This window comes from Apteryx rowi, unplaced genomic scaffold (genome assembly GCF_003343035.1).
Source record: "Apteryx rowi isolate R43461 unplaced genomic scaffold, aptRow1 scaffold_19, whole genome shotgun sequence".
Lineage (NCBI taxonomy): Eukaryota > Metazoa > Chordata > Aves > Apterygiformes > Apterygidae > Apteryx > Apteryx rowi.
Genome location: NW_020448196.1, coordinates 2707020 through 2718926, shown reverse-complemented (window position 1 = coordinate 2718926; position 11907 = coordinate 2707020). Strand labels below are relative to the sequence as shown.

The 11907-nt window shown below is 38.6% G+C and overlaps 1 protein-coding gene across 5 annotated transcripts in view; it reads left to right on the top strand.

Moving 5' to 3' along the window:
• The window catches only part of AK8 (adenylate kinase 8), an 81227-nt gene that overhangs the window by 46521 nt on the left and 22799 nt on the right, over nt 1-11907 (top strand). For 4 of the 5 annotated variants that reach the window (XM_026062054.1, XM_026062053.1, XM_026062051.1 and 1 more), the window contains one exon: nt 4807-4948. In XM_026062054.1, coding sequence (XP_025917839.1) covers nt 4807-4948 — 142 coding nt within the window. Of the gene's footprint in view, nt 1-4806; nt 4949-10872; nt 11173-11907 lie in introns of those variants that run through there. The other variant, XM_026062056.1, reaches the window with a different exon arrangement.

Genomic DNA, 11907 nt, shown 5'->3' with positions numbered 1-11907 from the left:
GCAAAAATCGCTCTTTTTCTCCTCTGTTATTTGCGTTGAAAACACGTTGGGATTATTTTTATTATTTACAGTAGATGAACTTGGCTGTGTGCTGTGAAATGAGAAAAAAAAAAAAATCCTGTTATCACGAGTCTGGTGTATTGGCAGGATTAAACCAAGATATTGGTCAAACTACATCACGGTCGATCACTATTGGATCATTCACACACATTAGAAGCAAATTGATGTGATCTCTGAGGACCGTAAGGTGAGCAAGGAAACAGAATATTTCTCTGAAAGGCTCAGATAAAATGACCCATTGTGAATAATCCAGAATTTATAGCGCAATAAGATATTCGAATCTCACACTTTGCTAAATTTAGAGTTGACAGGACAAAGTAGCCTTTGGCAGTAGCTTATACTTAGGGCAAGATGTTAACTGTCAAGTACTGGGATCAAGCCTCAGGCATCTGAATTAGCAGTGAAAGTCTTCAGGCCTAACTGAAAAAAAATCTCCAAGAGAAAGATAAAGGGTAAATGGACAATATTATCAAAAGGACCTTAAATTTTTTGCAGCACAAAGCTGACAAAGCTGAATTTATGTCTGCCAGTGCATTTGTGCTGTACTTAGAACCAAGGATTTATAGGTTTGGAGAAGTGAGTCAATACCCTTGAAAAGTCTGTCTTAAAGGGAAATATATGGAGGAGGAATCAATTTAAATATGATAATTATATAGCTTGGAGCACTGACTGCATTGGAACTATTGGAGAGTAGTGCCTTGTAATCTCAAGCAGTGTTTTTGCCTTTCGGATTCTGCCTTTAATGTTCTGTTACTTTTGTCTTGAGCAGATGGTATGATTTTGTCAGTTGATTGCCTGTTATGGTCCTCTATTAGTCCTGCAAATCTGTGGGTTGGGTAAGAGCTAATAGGCCACACTCCTGTGAGATTCATGAGAAAGAACTTTTCATGAGAAGTACCTTTTACTTGTGAAAAACTTTGAAGCTCTGCGGAGTAAAATTATTTTTTAAATGGACCTACTGGAAGTGCTGATTGACAGTCCTGGAGACAGAAGATCTCTAGGTGTCCACACAGCAGTTCCAGTGTGAATAGGCATACTTTAAGCTTCTGTTCCCTGTGCCCTGTCTGATCTTACCCTTCAAAGGATTAGATCACTCCTTAGGTCCGCATCTACTAATTCAGCTGTGTAATCTAGACCTTTAAAAAGGTCCAAACAGGCTGTGGGATAAGGTAGATATGGTGTGTGGTTTTGACATCAAGCAAGAACGTATGCATGAATGAATTACATCTCTGTATGGAGCTGGTTGTGGCCCAGTTCTGCCATCTCTGAGGTTCCCCATGACCTTAGTCCACAGCTACATACAGTCTTGCCACACAGGGTATCACTGTAGCTCTGCTGCTCTGCAGCATTGCTTCCGTGGGTTGAATTTTACTCCTCTACCTTCATTTCTCTCCTTAATAGAGATGTGCTCCCACATTACCTAATAGGATATAGCTCTTTGCTAGCAAATTGTAATTTTTACAAGAAACTTATCTTTGGACTTCTCTAACGATAAAGTAAAATCTCTCTAGAGCCTCATTCCCCCAACTTTCAGAGACAGAGTTGGAAACTCACACAAGCTTATGTTGAAAAGGAATTGATTATTCAAAGCTCTTGTGCTTCATAATCCTCTTAAAACGTGTAGATTGACTGTCTCATCAGAAAAGCTCTAAATTTTACTTTGCTAGATAGCCCTCTGGGTCATGTGCTTGAGGCTGGGAGACCCATGGCTAGTTACTTGCAGACTGTGTGCCACTCCAATTACAGGTTATTAATTTCCATTGCATTCAAGAGGCAGTTCCACATGGGTGCAAAGGAATACCATACTGCAGAGTTCTTCATTACCTACTCAGTTTGTACATCAGCAAAATAAGAAAAATACTGATTTCTTTCTTCCTTTTTTCCCCCTTTTTATTCCGCTGGTCTGCGGAAGATGTTTTACAGCTTTAATGCAGCTGTTTTAAGTGTAACTGTTCCTGTTCAAGGGCAGCTGATGTACTTTGTAATGCCACTGAACAGCCAACAAGCTATGTTCCCCTATTGTGTTGAAGTGATAGGTATGTTTGCTAATCAAGAGGAAAGCAGAGCTTGCTGTCTGACTTGTTTATGTTTTATTTCTCACCATCAAGCTTTAGAGGGAGACACAGAAAATATGTAAGCATCTATATTATTCAGTGATGTATATGCATACAAGAGTGTACAATCTAAAGTGCATTGCTGATATTTTCTCATCAGTTGTCACTGAAATTATAAACATTTCAGGGTTGCCACATATACCTAGGATTACTCAAGAACTACCTGGCATACTATTAGCTGGACCATTAGTTAATTGTTACTTCATCCCGTTACAATGTTTTTCCTCTTGTGGTTGCTTCAGTCTTGTTCAAAAAGAGCCACCAAAGTGTAGGAATTTGATACCGGTCTTCACAGAAGACCTATGCGATGTGATCAGATAGAAGAGATGGTGCCTGGTTCTCATCAAAATATCTTCAGAGTTTTCTTCTAGGGTGTAGGGTTTCTCCTTCCCATATGTAAGATGGAAGCAATTTGGGCCCCGAAACTGGGGAGTCTTCTAAGATCTGCTGGAAGCCCAGCAGCAAACATACCACTTATTTCTTTGTGCCATTCCTGGGGCTTTCAGCCTCTGCCCTGATTCCCTGTTTGTCTTACAGGAGTGAGAAATGCCTCCTGTCAGCTCTGGCAGCAGAAACCTACTTTAATGGGGTTCTGGTCAAGGGTTTGTAGGTCTCATTCAACTCCCTTGCAAAGTTGCCTTTAAGCATTCTGAAAATGTTTCAAAAAATCACATAGATTTGGCCTCTTAGTAAATCCATGTTAATGATTCCAATAGGAATCGGGATAAAATGATGTGCATCGAGACTGGAAGTTTGCTGCAGCCGGAAATTCAGAAGTACCAGGATAATTCCGTCAATCTTTGTATATAACACATTTTGGGGAAGGAGAACGTGGGATATTGTTTTTCCTTTTTTTCTGCTGCTGGAACTTCTTGGTTTTATATTAGTTCATGTAACTTGGAGGGTAGAGAGAAGAATTTACTTGCAAAGAGCACCGATATTATCCTGCTATCCCCTGTATGTCTGCCTGGAGCTGAGGTCTTAGGTAGATGGGTATCATCTGTCTAATAACATTTTTGCTTTCTGCTTCAGTATTGTGTAGTTAATTTTATGAATTTCATTTTAAAAGGAATGCCTACTTTTGCACTGTCATTTTGCACTCTGTCAAGTAACTGGTAATGATTGTGTTCCATTCCCCTTTTCTTTTAGCAGCTGGAGGTAGTACTCTACTTAACTTGTTTTTTTATAATGTGAAGTAGATATCCTCAATTAATACACTAATCTGTTTTCTAATTAATTCCCTGTGGTTTTCCTCTCTTTTTGCTGGTACATTGAATCCTGAGTGCAATTCTGTAAACTCAGTAATTTGATTATTTAAAGGAGAAGTAATGAATTTTATGATAGAGGTATAAGTTTTTAGGAAATGTTAAATTTCAGGAAGCAAATGGATTCTATTTTAGCTGTTTAAAACCTGCTTGTATGCCAGGCTATAAATGTGCGCTGACAATAATATACTCTACTAAAATACAGGCACATACCTGTCAGCTATTCCTAAAGCAAATTGCATTGTTAGAAATTTGACGCATACACTCTTCTGCAAGGAATTCTTGTTGTATTTTTGTGCGCAGATGCAATGGCAGGATGAGTATCAAAACATCAACATTGCATGATGTGGATTTATGTAGTGAATTTTATTGCTTGTTTCCAGTAGAGGCAACAGTGTATTAGACATACTGTACAAATAAAGAGGAGGGACTCTCATTGCTTCTTGAAAATTGTTTTGGCTGCTTCTCCAGGAAGTAGCTTGAAGTGTTTTTGCTGACTTTTTTTTGTGGTTATTTAACACTGAACCCAGAACACTGCGAGAGTCCTTTGAAAATTGATAGACGCTCTTGTTGGACCTGACCATTTAATTCTTCTGTTAAAAAAAAAAGTGGGGAAAAAGAAAAAAAAAGACAGTTAAACGTCTTGATTGAAATATTTTACTTTATGAAGGCTATAGTGAAAATATGATGGATACCTCTTTACCAGTGTGTCCCATTAAATAAAATTAAAAAGCTGCATAGTAATTCTAAGCCCAGTCAGAGTCTCGCTGATGTTACTCTCTTGCACTATAGATAAATAGTAATAAAGAGAACTTTTATCACTAAAATTAGGGAGTCATCAATGCAGTAATTACAGAAGCTGAAATACATTTTTGAAATTTATTTTCAGTTATAAAAGCTTCAAGCCTTTGGGCAAATCAGAAATACCACATCTAGCTTTCTGTGGCAGAACCATTATCATCTGCTAAGTTAAGTACAGTATGCTACAGATTCTTTTTTCTTCTGTTTTATAGTTTCTTTTATACAACTCCAGTCATTATTTTTGCATTTTTATAAGATTGTATCGCACAGTTCATTGTTACATCAGCCTAGTGTGGTTGAGAGAAAAAGTACATTGTAAAATTATGTAGGCATCGGTTTTTACCGACTACTTTGCTGTAGACCTATGGCTTCTGATGAGGCTTCTGTGATAGCACAGTCAACAAAGTCAACAGTAACTCCTATCTCCAGAAATGTGTCAAACATAAACATAAATATCTTTTTGTGTTTTAGTTCATGTAGCAGTCTAACCAGGAAGAGTAGTGTATTTCTTGCTTAATTGCAGACCCCGCATACAAAATAAATATTGTCTTTTTAATCCTTTACAGTCCCAGACAACCTTGTTGTAAAGATCCTGGCAGAACGTCTGAACACACTAGACTGCGTGACCAACGGTTGGGTGCTTTGTGACTTCCCAAGAGATGTAGAGCAGGGAGAACAGCTGCAAAGAGCAAGAATTATTCCAAACAGGTGAGGTATAGATTTAGCAATTATGACATTACATGTGTGAAAAATAAGACTATGGGAAGATACAGAGCTTTACTGACATCGTACAGACAGCTCCTTCCAGAGCTAGAAAAGGGGTCTCATTCCCAGGGAGTAGGAAATAGAGCATTGGCCTTACAAATCCTCCAGATGGCCAAACTGTGGGAAAGACTAAAGGTTTGTTTCTCTGGTTATTTGTTTGAGTTGCCTCTAAAGGCAAACCATAAGAAGTGGATTAAAGGTTGGATTATATCAGAAGGTGTATTTTATTTGCAGCAGGAGGGGATCTACATCTTCTTAGTTCAGGATTGGCATAGCATCATGGAATTTATTAGTATTGCGAGGAGCTCATTATGAGACTTTTGGGTTTTGTGAAATAATTAAAAACAACATATGAATTACATTTTATTTGAGCTATAATGAAGCATTCAGAAATGTAATATAAGAGAAATGAGCATCAAAAGAGAACTGTTAGACTGCCAGGCGAATAAATGGGGTTACTCTTGTCAGCTGGTGCAGAGGTGCTGAGGGTTTGAAATGCTGGTCTGCTTGTCAAAGCTGAGAGGCTTTTTCCCTTCCCCTCCAGAAGTTCCTGGTTCAGTCCATGCCATTGGCTGACACAGTGGCTGCCCCAAAGGCACACGTTGGAAATTTGTAGCCTTTATGCTTCCAAGAGGCTTATTCTTATCTAAGAACCAGTACTGGAAAAGGTGTATTAACCACATATATGTTTAAGCTGGCAAAGTTACTCTTCCCATGTCTTCCATGTGGCTGCCTTCAACCTCCCCACCCCGTACAGGGTACAGTGGAAAGAACTGAGAGGGTCAGACTGAGTTGGAGAGAGATAAAAGGAGAGAGAAAAGGGAGGGAGCTAGCAGTCATGCCATCAAGGCTTGGAAAGGGAAGTATGTGAAAACAGCAGTGGTTTTATTTATTAAAAATAATACAAAATACATCTTAAACAGAAATCCATTTCATGAAAAAGGGAGAATGATTCTGAAACTTATGCTAGATTCAGTTAAATATCATTTCCCATGGAATATTCTTCATATGCATTTATAAAGTAGGTCCTGAGTCCCTAAACACATATGTGAATACATGAGATCAATGTGAATATTCATTTGTCTGCAGCGTGCTCCTTTACGGAACTGAGACCTTAGCAAGCGAGGAGGAACAACTGGTTATAAAATCCTGTGTGTAGAAATTTTGCACTCATCCATTTGCTCAGCTTCTGTTCTCTTTAAAGGGCTCTGCACATTCAAATTTGCATTAAGAATTTGGCCCTTACTGTTTTATACAGGGGTTGAAGTAAGGGACAAAAATAAACATCATGCTACCTGATGATTGATTTTGGAGCTGATATTTTCCTTGAAACTGAAGTAGTAGGTATATAAGGAAGAGAGGGTGATTATAAACAACAGGACATATTGCAGCATAGGATAGCAGGGCAGTAACTCAGCTTCAGTTGTGATGCTAGTTATAAAACACTATCTGCAGAGGTAGTGTTTCTGACATCAGGAGAAAACCCTGATAGAATTATAGCCTGGAAATCAATCTGGGAATAGGATGCAGAAATCTATAAATCAGACACAGAACAATCTACAAAGTCTCAATTTTAGGAGGGCTCTGTTGATGAAATTAGATTAAAATAAATTTACATATATATCAAGTTTATTATTAAAATCTAGTCACATCAGTAAACAAAATTATTTGTGAAAGAGTATGTTATTCTGTGTTTTGAACTCAAAGTAGACCTCTTTGGCTGATCAGAACATGGAGTTATTGTCTGGTTGTCAAGTCATAAATCTATTCCTTAGAGTTAATAAATGGTTAGTGTTCAAATACTATGTTTTATCTGACTCCCACCTCATAAAGCTAGTATACATAATACTAAATTATACAGCATTGAGCAGGATCAGTCTCCTGGCTCCTCCATCTTATGGAAAGAAAAACAAACCTAGTAATTGATGGTCGAAAAGAAGGAAAATAAAGTTATTTGAAAACAAACAAAATAGGCTATAAAGTTTGTTAAAATGTAATAATAAAAAAACTCATACGGCATCAGCCACTGCATCCAAAGAACTGCCCTGGAACAAAAAGGAAAATAATTCATTTCCCACTGAAAATGTAAGGTACGAGGTTTTCCTTAAATTAGAATTTGCAGTAGAGCAAAGACTTGCTTACAGACCAATGCAGGAAAACCTGGCTTGTATCAGACAAAACCTGTCTTCCCGTAGCACTTCCCTTTCTGTACTCAGAGAAGACATGTATGCCTTCTGCGTTCCTTCCTGTGAAGTAGTTACTGCTTAAGTGGACAGGATCCTGATCGTATTGAACTGTGGCAGCCTTTAGGGCAAATAAGAAGCTGAATGTATTAGTGGTCTCTCAGCTATCTAGCAAAAGAACACCATTAACCCCTTAGTGCCTAAGGTAAGTGGGAATCCAAATACGATTACAGGTTGGCATCTGAAGCTCAGAACTACTACTGCTAAGGACTGAATTCAGTCCCTCGTCCAAACAGGTATAAATAGCTATTTTAGCTTTTTTTATTGTGAATACTTGAGCAATAACAGAAAATATATCATTCAGCCCTGGACATTTCTAATATAGAGAAGACTGTATTCAGTAGCTTGAAAAATCTTGCTTATACCCTTCTCCATCCTTATATATGTTTAAAGTAAAGCTGGAAAAATTGTACTTCGAGACACATCATAAAAAAAAGAGGCAAAATGTAAATCTCAAGGTTGGGTTTTCTTAACAGTACAGATTGAATAAGGCAGACCAACTGTTCTCTTCCAAGCTTGCAGTTAAAATTTAAGATTCACCAGCAACATTGTCATCTGTTATATATCTCTTGTAATTAGCTTCAGCCAGTTCATGACCAGCTGTCTGCTGGTCCCAGGCCAGTTTAAGGCAATCAGCAGTTTCAGGATTTCCTAAGCCAGAGGGTCATCTGGACCACTGTGTCTAATAGCCCGTTTTCATTGACTTCATAATCCGTTTTTCAACACATTATATTTTTGGCCTTCACCAAATCATATGGAAAGGAGTTTGACTTTTTAACTGAGTTTCACAGAAACATACTTCAGTGTGTTTGTTTTAAACCTCCTGCCTGGGGATTTCTCTGGGGTTCTTTAGTCCTTCTAGTATGAGAAATAGTTATAAATGCTCCCTGTTGAGCGTCTCCTAACACTCCTGATTTTATAAACCTCTCATATATCTCCATTCAGTCATCTCATATCAGAACCTTTCATCTCATCAGAGCCTTGGTCTGTTTATCCTTTCCTTACCTGGAAGTCATTCCATTCTTCCAGTCATTCTGTCTCCCTCTTCTCTACCTTTTCTGGTTATTGTAACTGCTTCTTTTCTAAGATGGGACGACCAGAATTGCATTCAGTTTTCCTAATAATTGCTGATATTCTAATAGATGTTACTGTGACAGATTTTGGAAGAATGTTTTGTGTGTGTGTAGATTATGGTAACTATTTTTAGAGTGTCTTTTTTGCTGAAAAAATACAAAGTGTCATACATCTCAATTGAGTGTATATAAACTCAGCAAGAAGAAGCCTATGGGCCCCTTAACTCAAGATCTCTGTAGTTAAAACTGTAGCCAAGTTTGTGTTAAAGTTCTCCTCAAGCTGATAAAACAGCTCCTTCCCTTTGTTCCCATTGTACCTGTTTGTCCAATCCTAAGTGCTTTCCCAGTACAGAAAACAAATAGCGCTAGCATCTCCAACACACGTTTTCCAGTGTTGGACTTCAAAAAAAGAAAAAAAAAAGTTGGCTTCAAAAGGATGTGCTTGTATCCCCGACTATGTCACCTTTTTATATAATATTTTTAAAACTTGTTTTTCATCACACTACTAAGAACCTATAATCAAACAGTTTAGGATAGTGTAGTTTCTAATTTCTAAGATGGAATCTGTGAATATGTGGAGAACAAAAGAAAAAAATCAGAATGGAAAAAAGATTTTTTTTTTTTTAACTATTTGGTCTTTACATGGGGCTTTCATATTTCTGCAGCTGATCCCAATGTGGATTAGGGATAATAAACAGCCTATTAATGGAGGCCTGAACTAGGAAATGGAGTTTGAATCAGCGGCAAAATTCAATGGCTGGTGAAGGTTAATAACTCCATTACTAGCAGCTCTCTTCTTTAGCCGTTTGAAGAGCTAGGTGTTAGCCTTATCTTACTCCTCATTAATTGAGCTAATAGAACCCCAGTGACCCTACCATGCTGCCATTATCTGAGAGTTTACCAGACATGGACTGGAATACTTATCGCTGAATATGTATTCCTCAGATGCATTTTTGGAGATATTTTTGTTAAAGATTGGCTGCCTTCAGATTCCTTTCTTCCTTTTCATTTCCTTGCTGCCTTCTGTAACAGCTATGTATTTGAAAATTGCTGTAAATGACTTAATTACAATCCTATCAAGGAACAAGCTAAGTCCCAAAATAGTTGCATCAAGGAAACATGACAGTGATTGAATTATTCTGACATGGAAAATCTTACAGGGCATTTTAAAAACTTTGGCCTGATTTAAATGATGGATACTGTGTATTTATAATAGATGTGTTTTTAATTGATGGCATAAAAAAATCTGCTGAGTAACAAAGAAGTAATCTTACAATGATCTCTTATTTTCTCCTCACTTTCACAAGGAAAAAAAATGCAGAATATATACCAATGACTTGGTAATCAAAATACTAAATCAGTACAACAATATTTGCCTGCCCCAGGAATAGAGAGATTGTGAGCAAGAGGTTTTCCCAGCCTGTTTTATTCACCCACTTTGCATAGTAGGAAATGTCCAAGTAGCCTATTTAGGATGTGGCTTAATCAATAAAGAAAGTAGTAAAATAATAGGCAGATCAGTTCTCTGTTTCAGTCATTCTCAATTTCTCTCTCTTCTGATTAGAAAGCTGTTCCCTCTTATCAGACCCCTTAGACGGTAGCTGGTTCACTGTTGGTTGTTTTCACTAACGATAATTGGTTTCCATTAATTATCGCTTTGCAGGTCGCTGCTCCCACCCCCAGCTGCCCTTTTCCTCCTCCTTCCCATGCTCAAGACCAGCCAGCCAGGCGGATGTGGCGCAGTCCAAGGGGCAAGTGATTGGCAGCTAAAGGGGGCAGGACAGAGACAGATTCTTCTTGAGGCCAGTCATATGCTTACAAAATAGAAACATATTTTGGAAAATGTGCTTTAGGCGATGAATTCTCACTTGTGTTCCCCACCCCAGTGGTGGCACTTGTCCCCTCAGCTATGCTGACTGTACATTAACTGCTTACATAGCTGTGCTCCGAGGGAACAGAACTCCCTGGCTGAGTGAAAGGATGATGAGAACTTTTTCCCCCCAAAATCCATTCTAGATTGTGTTTACCAGGCAAAATTAACAACTCTTCCTCTTGCCTGGACTGACAAATGAGTCATCTGCTTCACTGTATTAGTGGGATCCATTTGACCCACGGTTTCTACCCTTGTAGTATTTTCCATACCACAATAATTCAGTCGTCATGCGGTCTCTTGATGCAAGTAGTTTGAGACTTACCTTTTTTATTGACAAGGTTTTAAGTCATTTACTTTTGTTTTCTGATCTGCATCTATTGCAAGGGGTGTCACTAAACACTCCATAATGGGTAAAATATTTCGGAGAAGCATAACTATCCCATTACTTTATGTGGAACAGCTGTGTATAAAAATGCATACATTGCTCTGTCATCAAGGCTCTGTTAAACAGTCACACCCATGGGCTACTTTAGAGTGACAACTAATTTTCCACATTCAGTGCAAAAGCAGCATGCACACAGACTTTGTCCTACCCGAAACTAGCAGAAGCAGCTCCTTGCACAGATTTCTGAGGTTTGGTGGAGAATCTTTACTCTCTGTTCTCCCTCTCTTTTCTAGTATATTGTGCTATGTCTTCCCTCATAAAATAACACTGATCCTCATAGAAGCTGTGGCTATTAAGGAATCCAGCAGATACAAAATTGGATCATTACAATGAAAAGATTCTGATGTCACTTTTGCAGCCCTTACTGCACATTCTGCCTGACCTATAGCCTTTCTGTCCTGGGGAAAGCCGTTAATATGCATCTGGAGTCAACAGTAGCAAAACATCAAATACCATTTTAAAATCATTCTATGGACTTTCTGTAGGATGCTGCGTTTGCTGTCACAAGCATCGCTTCTTGTTTCTTACTCTGCTCCAGCATGAATAGGAGGTATATTTGGCTTCAGTTGTGGGAGGCAGGTATTATTTTTAGAAGTCACCTCATGCAAGCGCCTTTTGATGGCTGGAGGTTGTTTGGTGAAATCCTGCATACAGCAATTAAGGAGATGTCTGACCTCAGCAAGCTTCCTAAGGCTCCAGGAAGAGAAAAGAAGAAATGCTTCTACTTCTAAGTCAAGATTTTTTTTTAAGGACACAAAACCATGCGCACAGTCCTTTCATTCCTTTTGCTACTGAAAGGAGGGATGTTTTCCCACAGCAGCTACCTCTCACAGATGAAGAGACATTAAGAAACCTGGAGATTTCCTCTCCTGATTTTCCTTATGTTGAAACTATTTTTCTCTAAAGATGCCACCCGTACCAGGGTTACCTTTCTGAACTCTACACCTGACTGGAGAGAGAAGGAGAACTCTGTAAAAGCTGTAGAGTCTGGGCTACTTTTCATCTCTTTGGCAATGGTAGCAAGTTTTAGACAAGACAAACCAAACCAGCAAAATCTCTGTGCTTTCTTTGCATGGGAGCAGATACAGTCAGACTGTGAAAGCACTGGGCTTAATATTAATGCTTTCAGTGCTTCCTCACAAAATGTCATGAAGTATCCACACCGTTAAGGCAGTGCCAGTGTTCCTAGCTCCTCCTTTGGCTTCCAGAATTAGATGCCTGCATAGCAGCAGCGATTTGATCAAGGTAACTTTGGGTGGGTGACATTG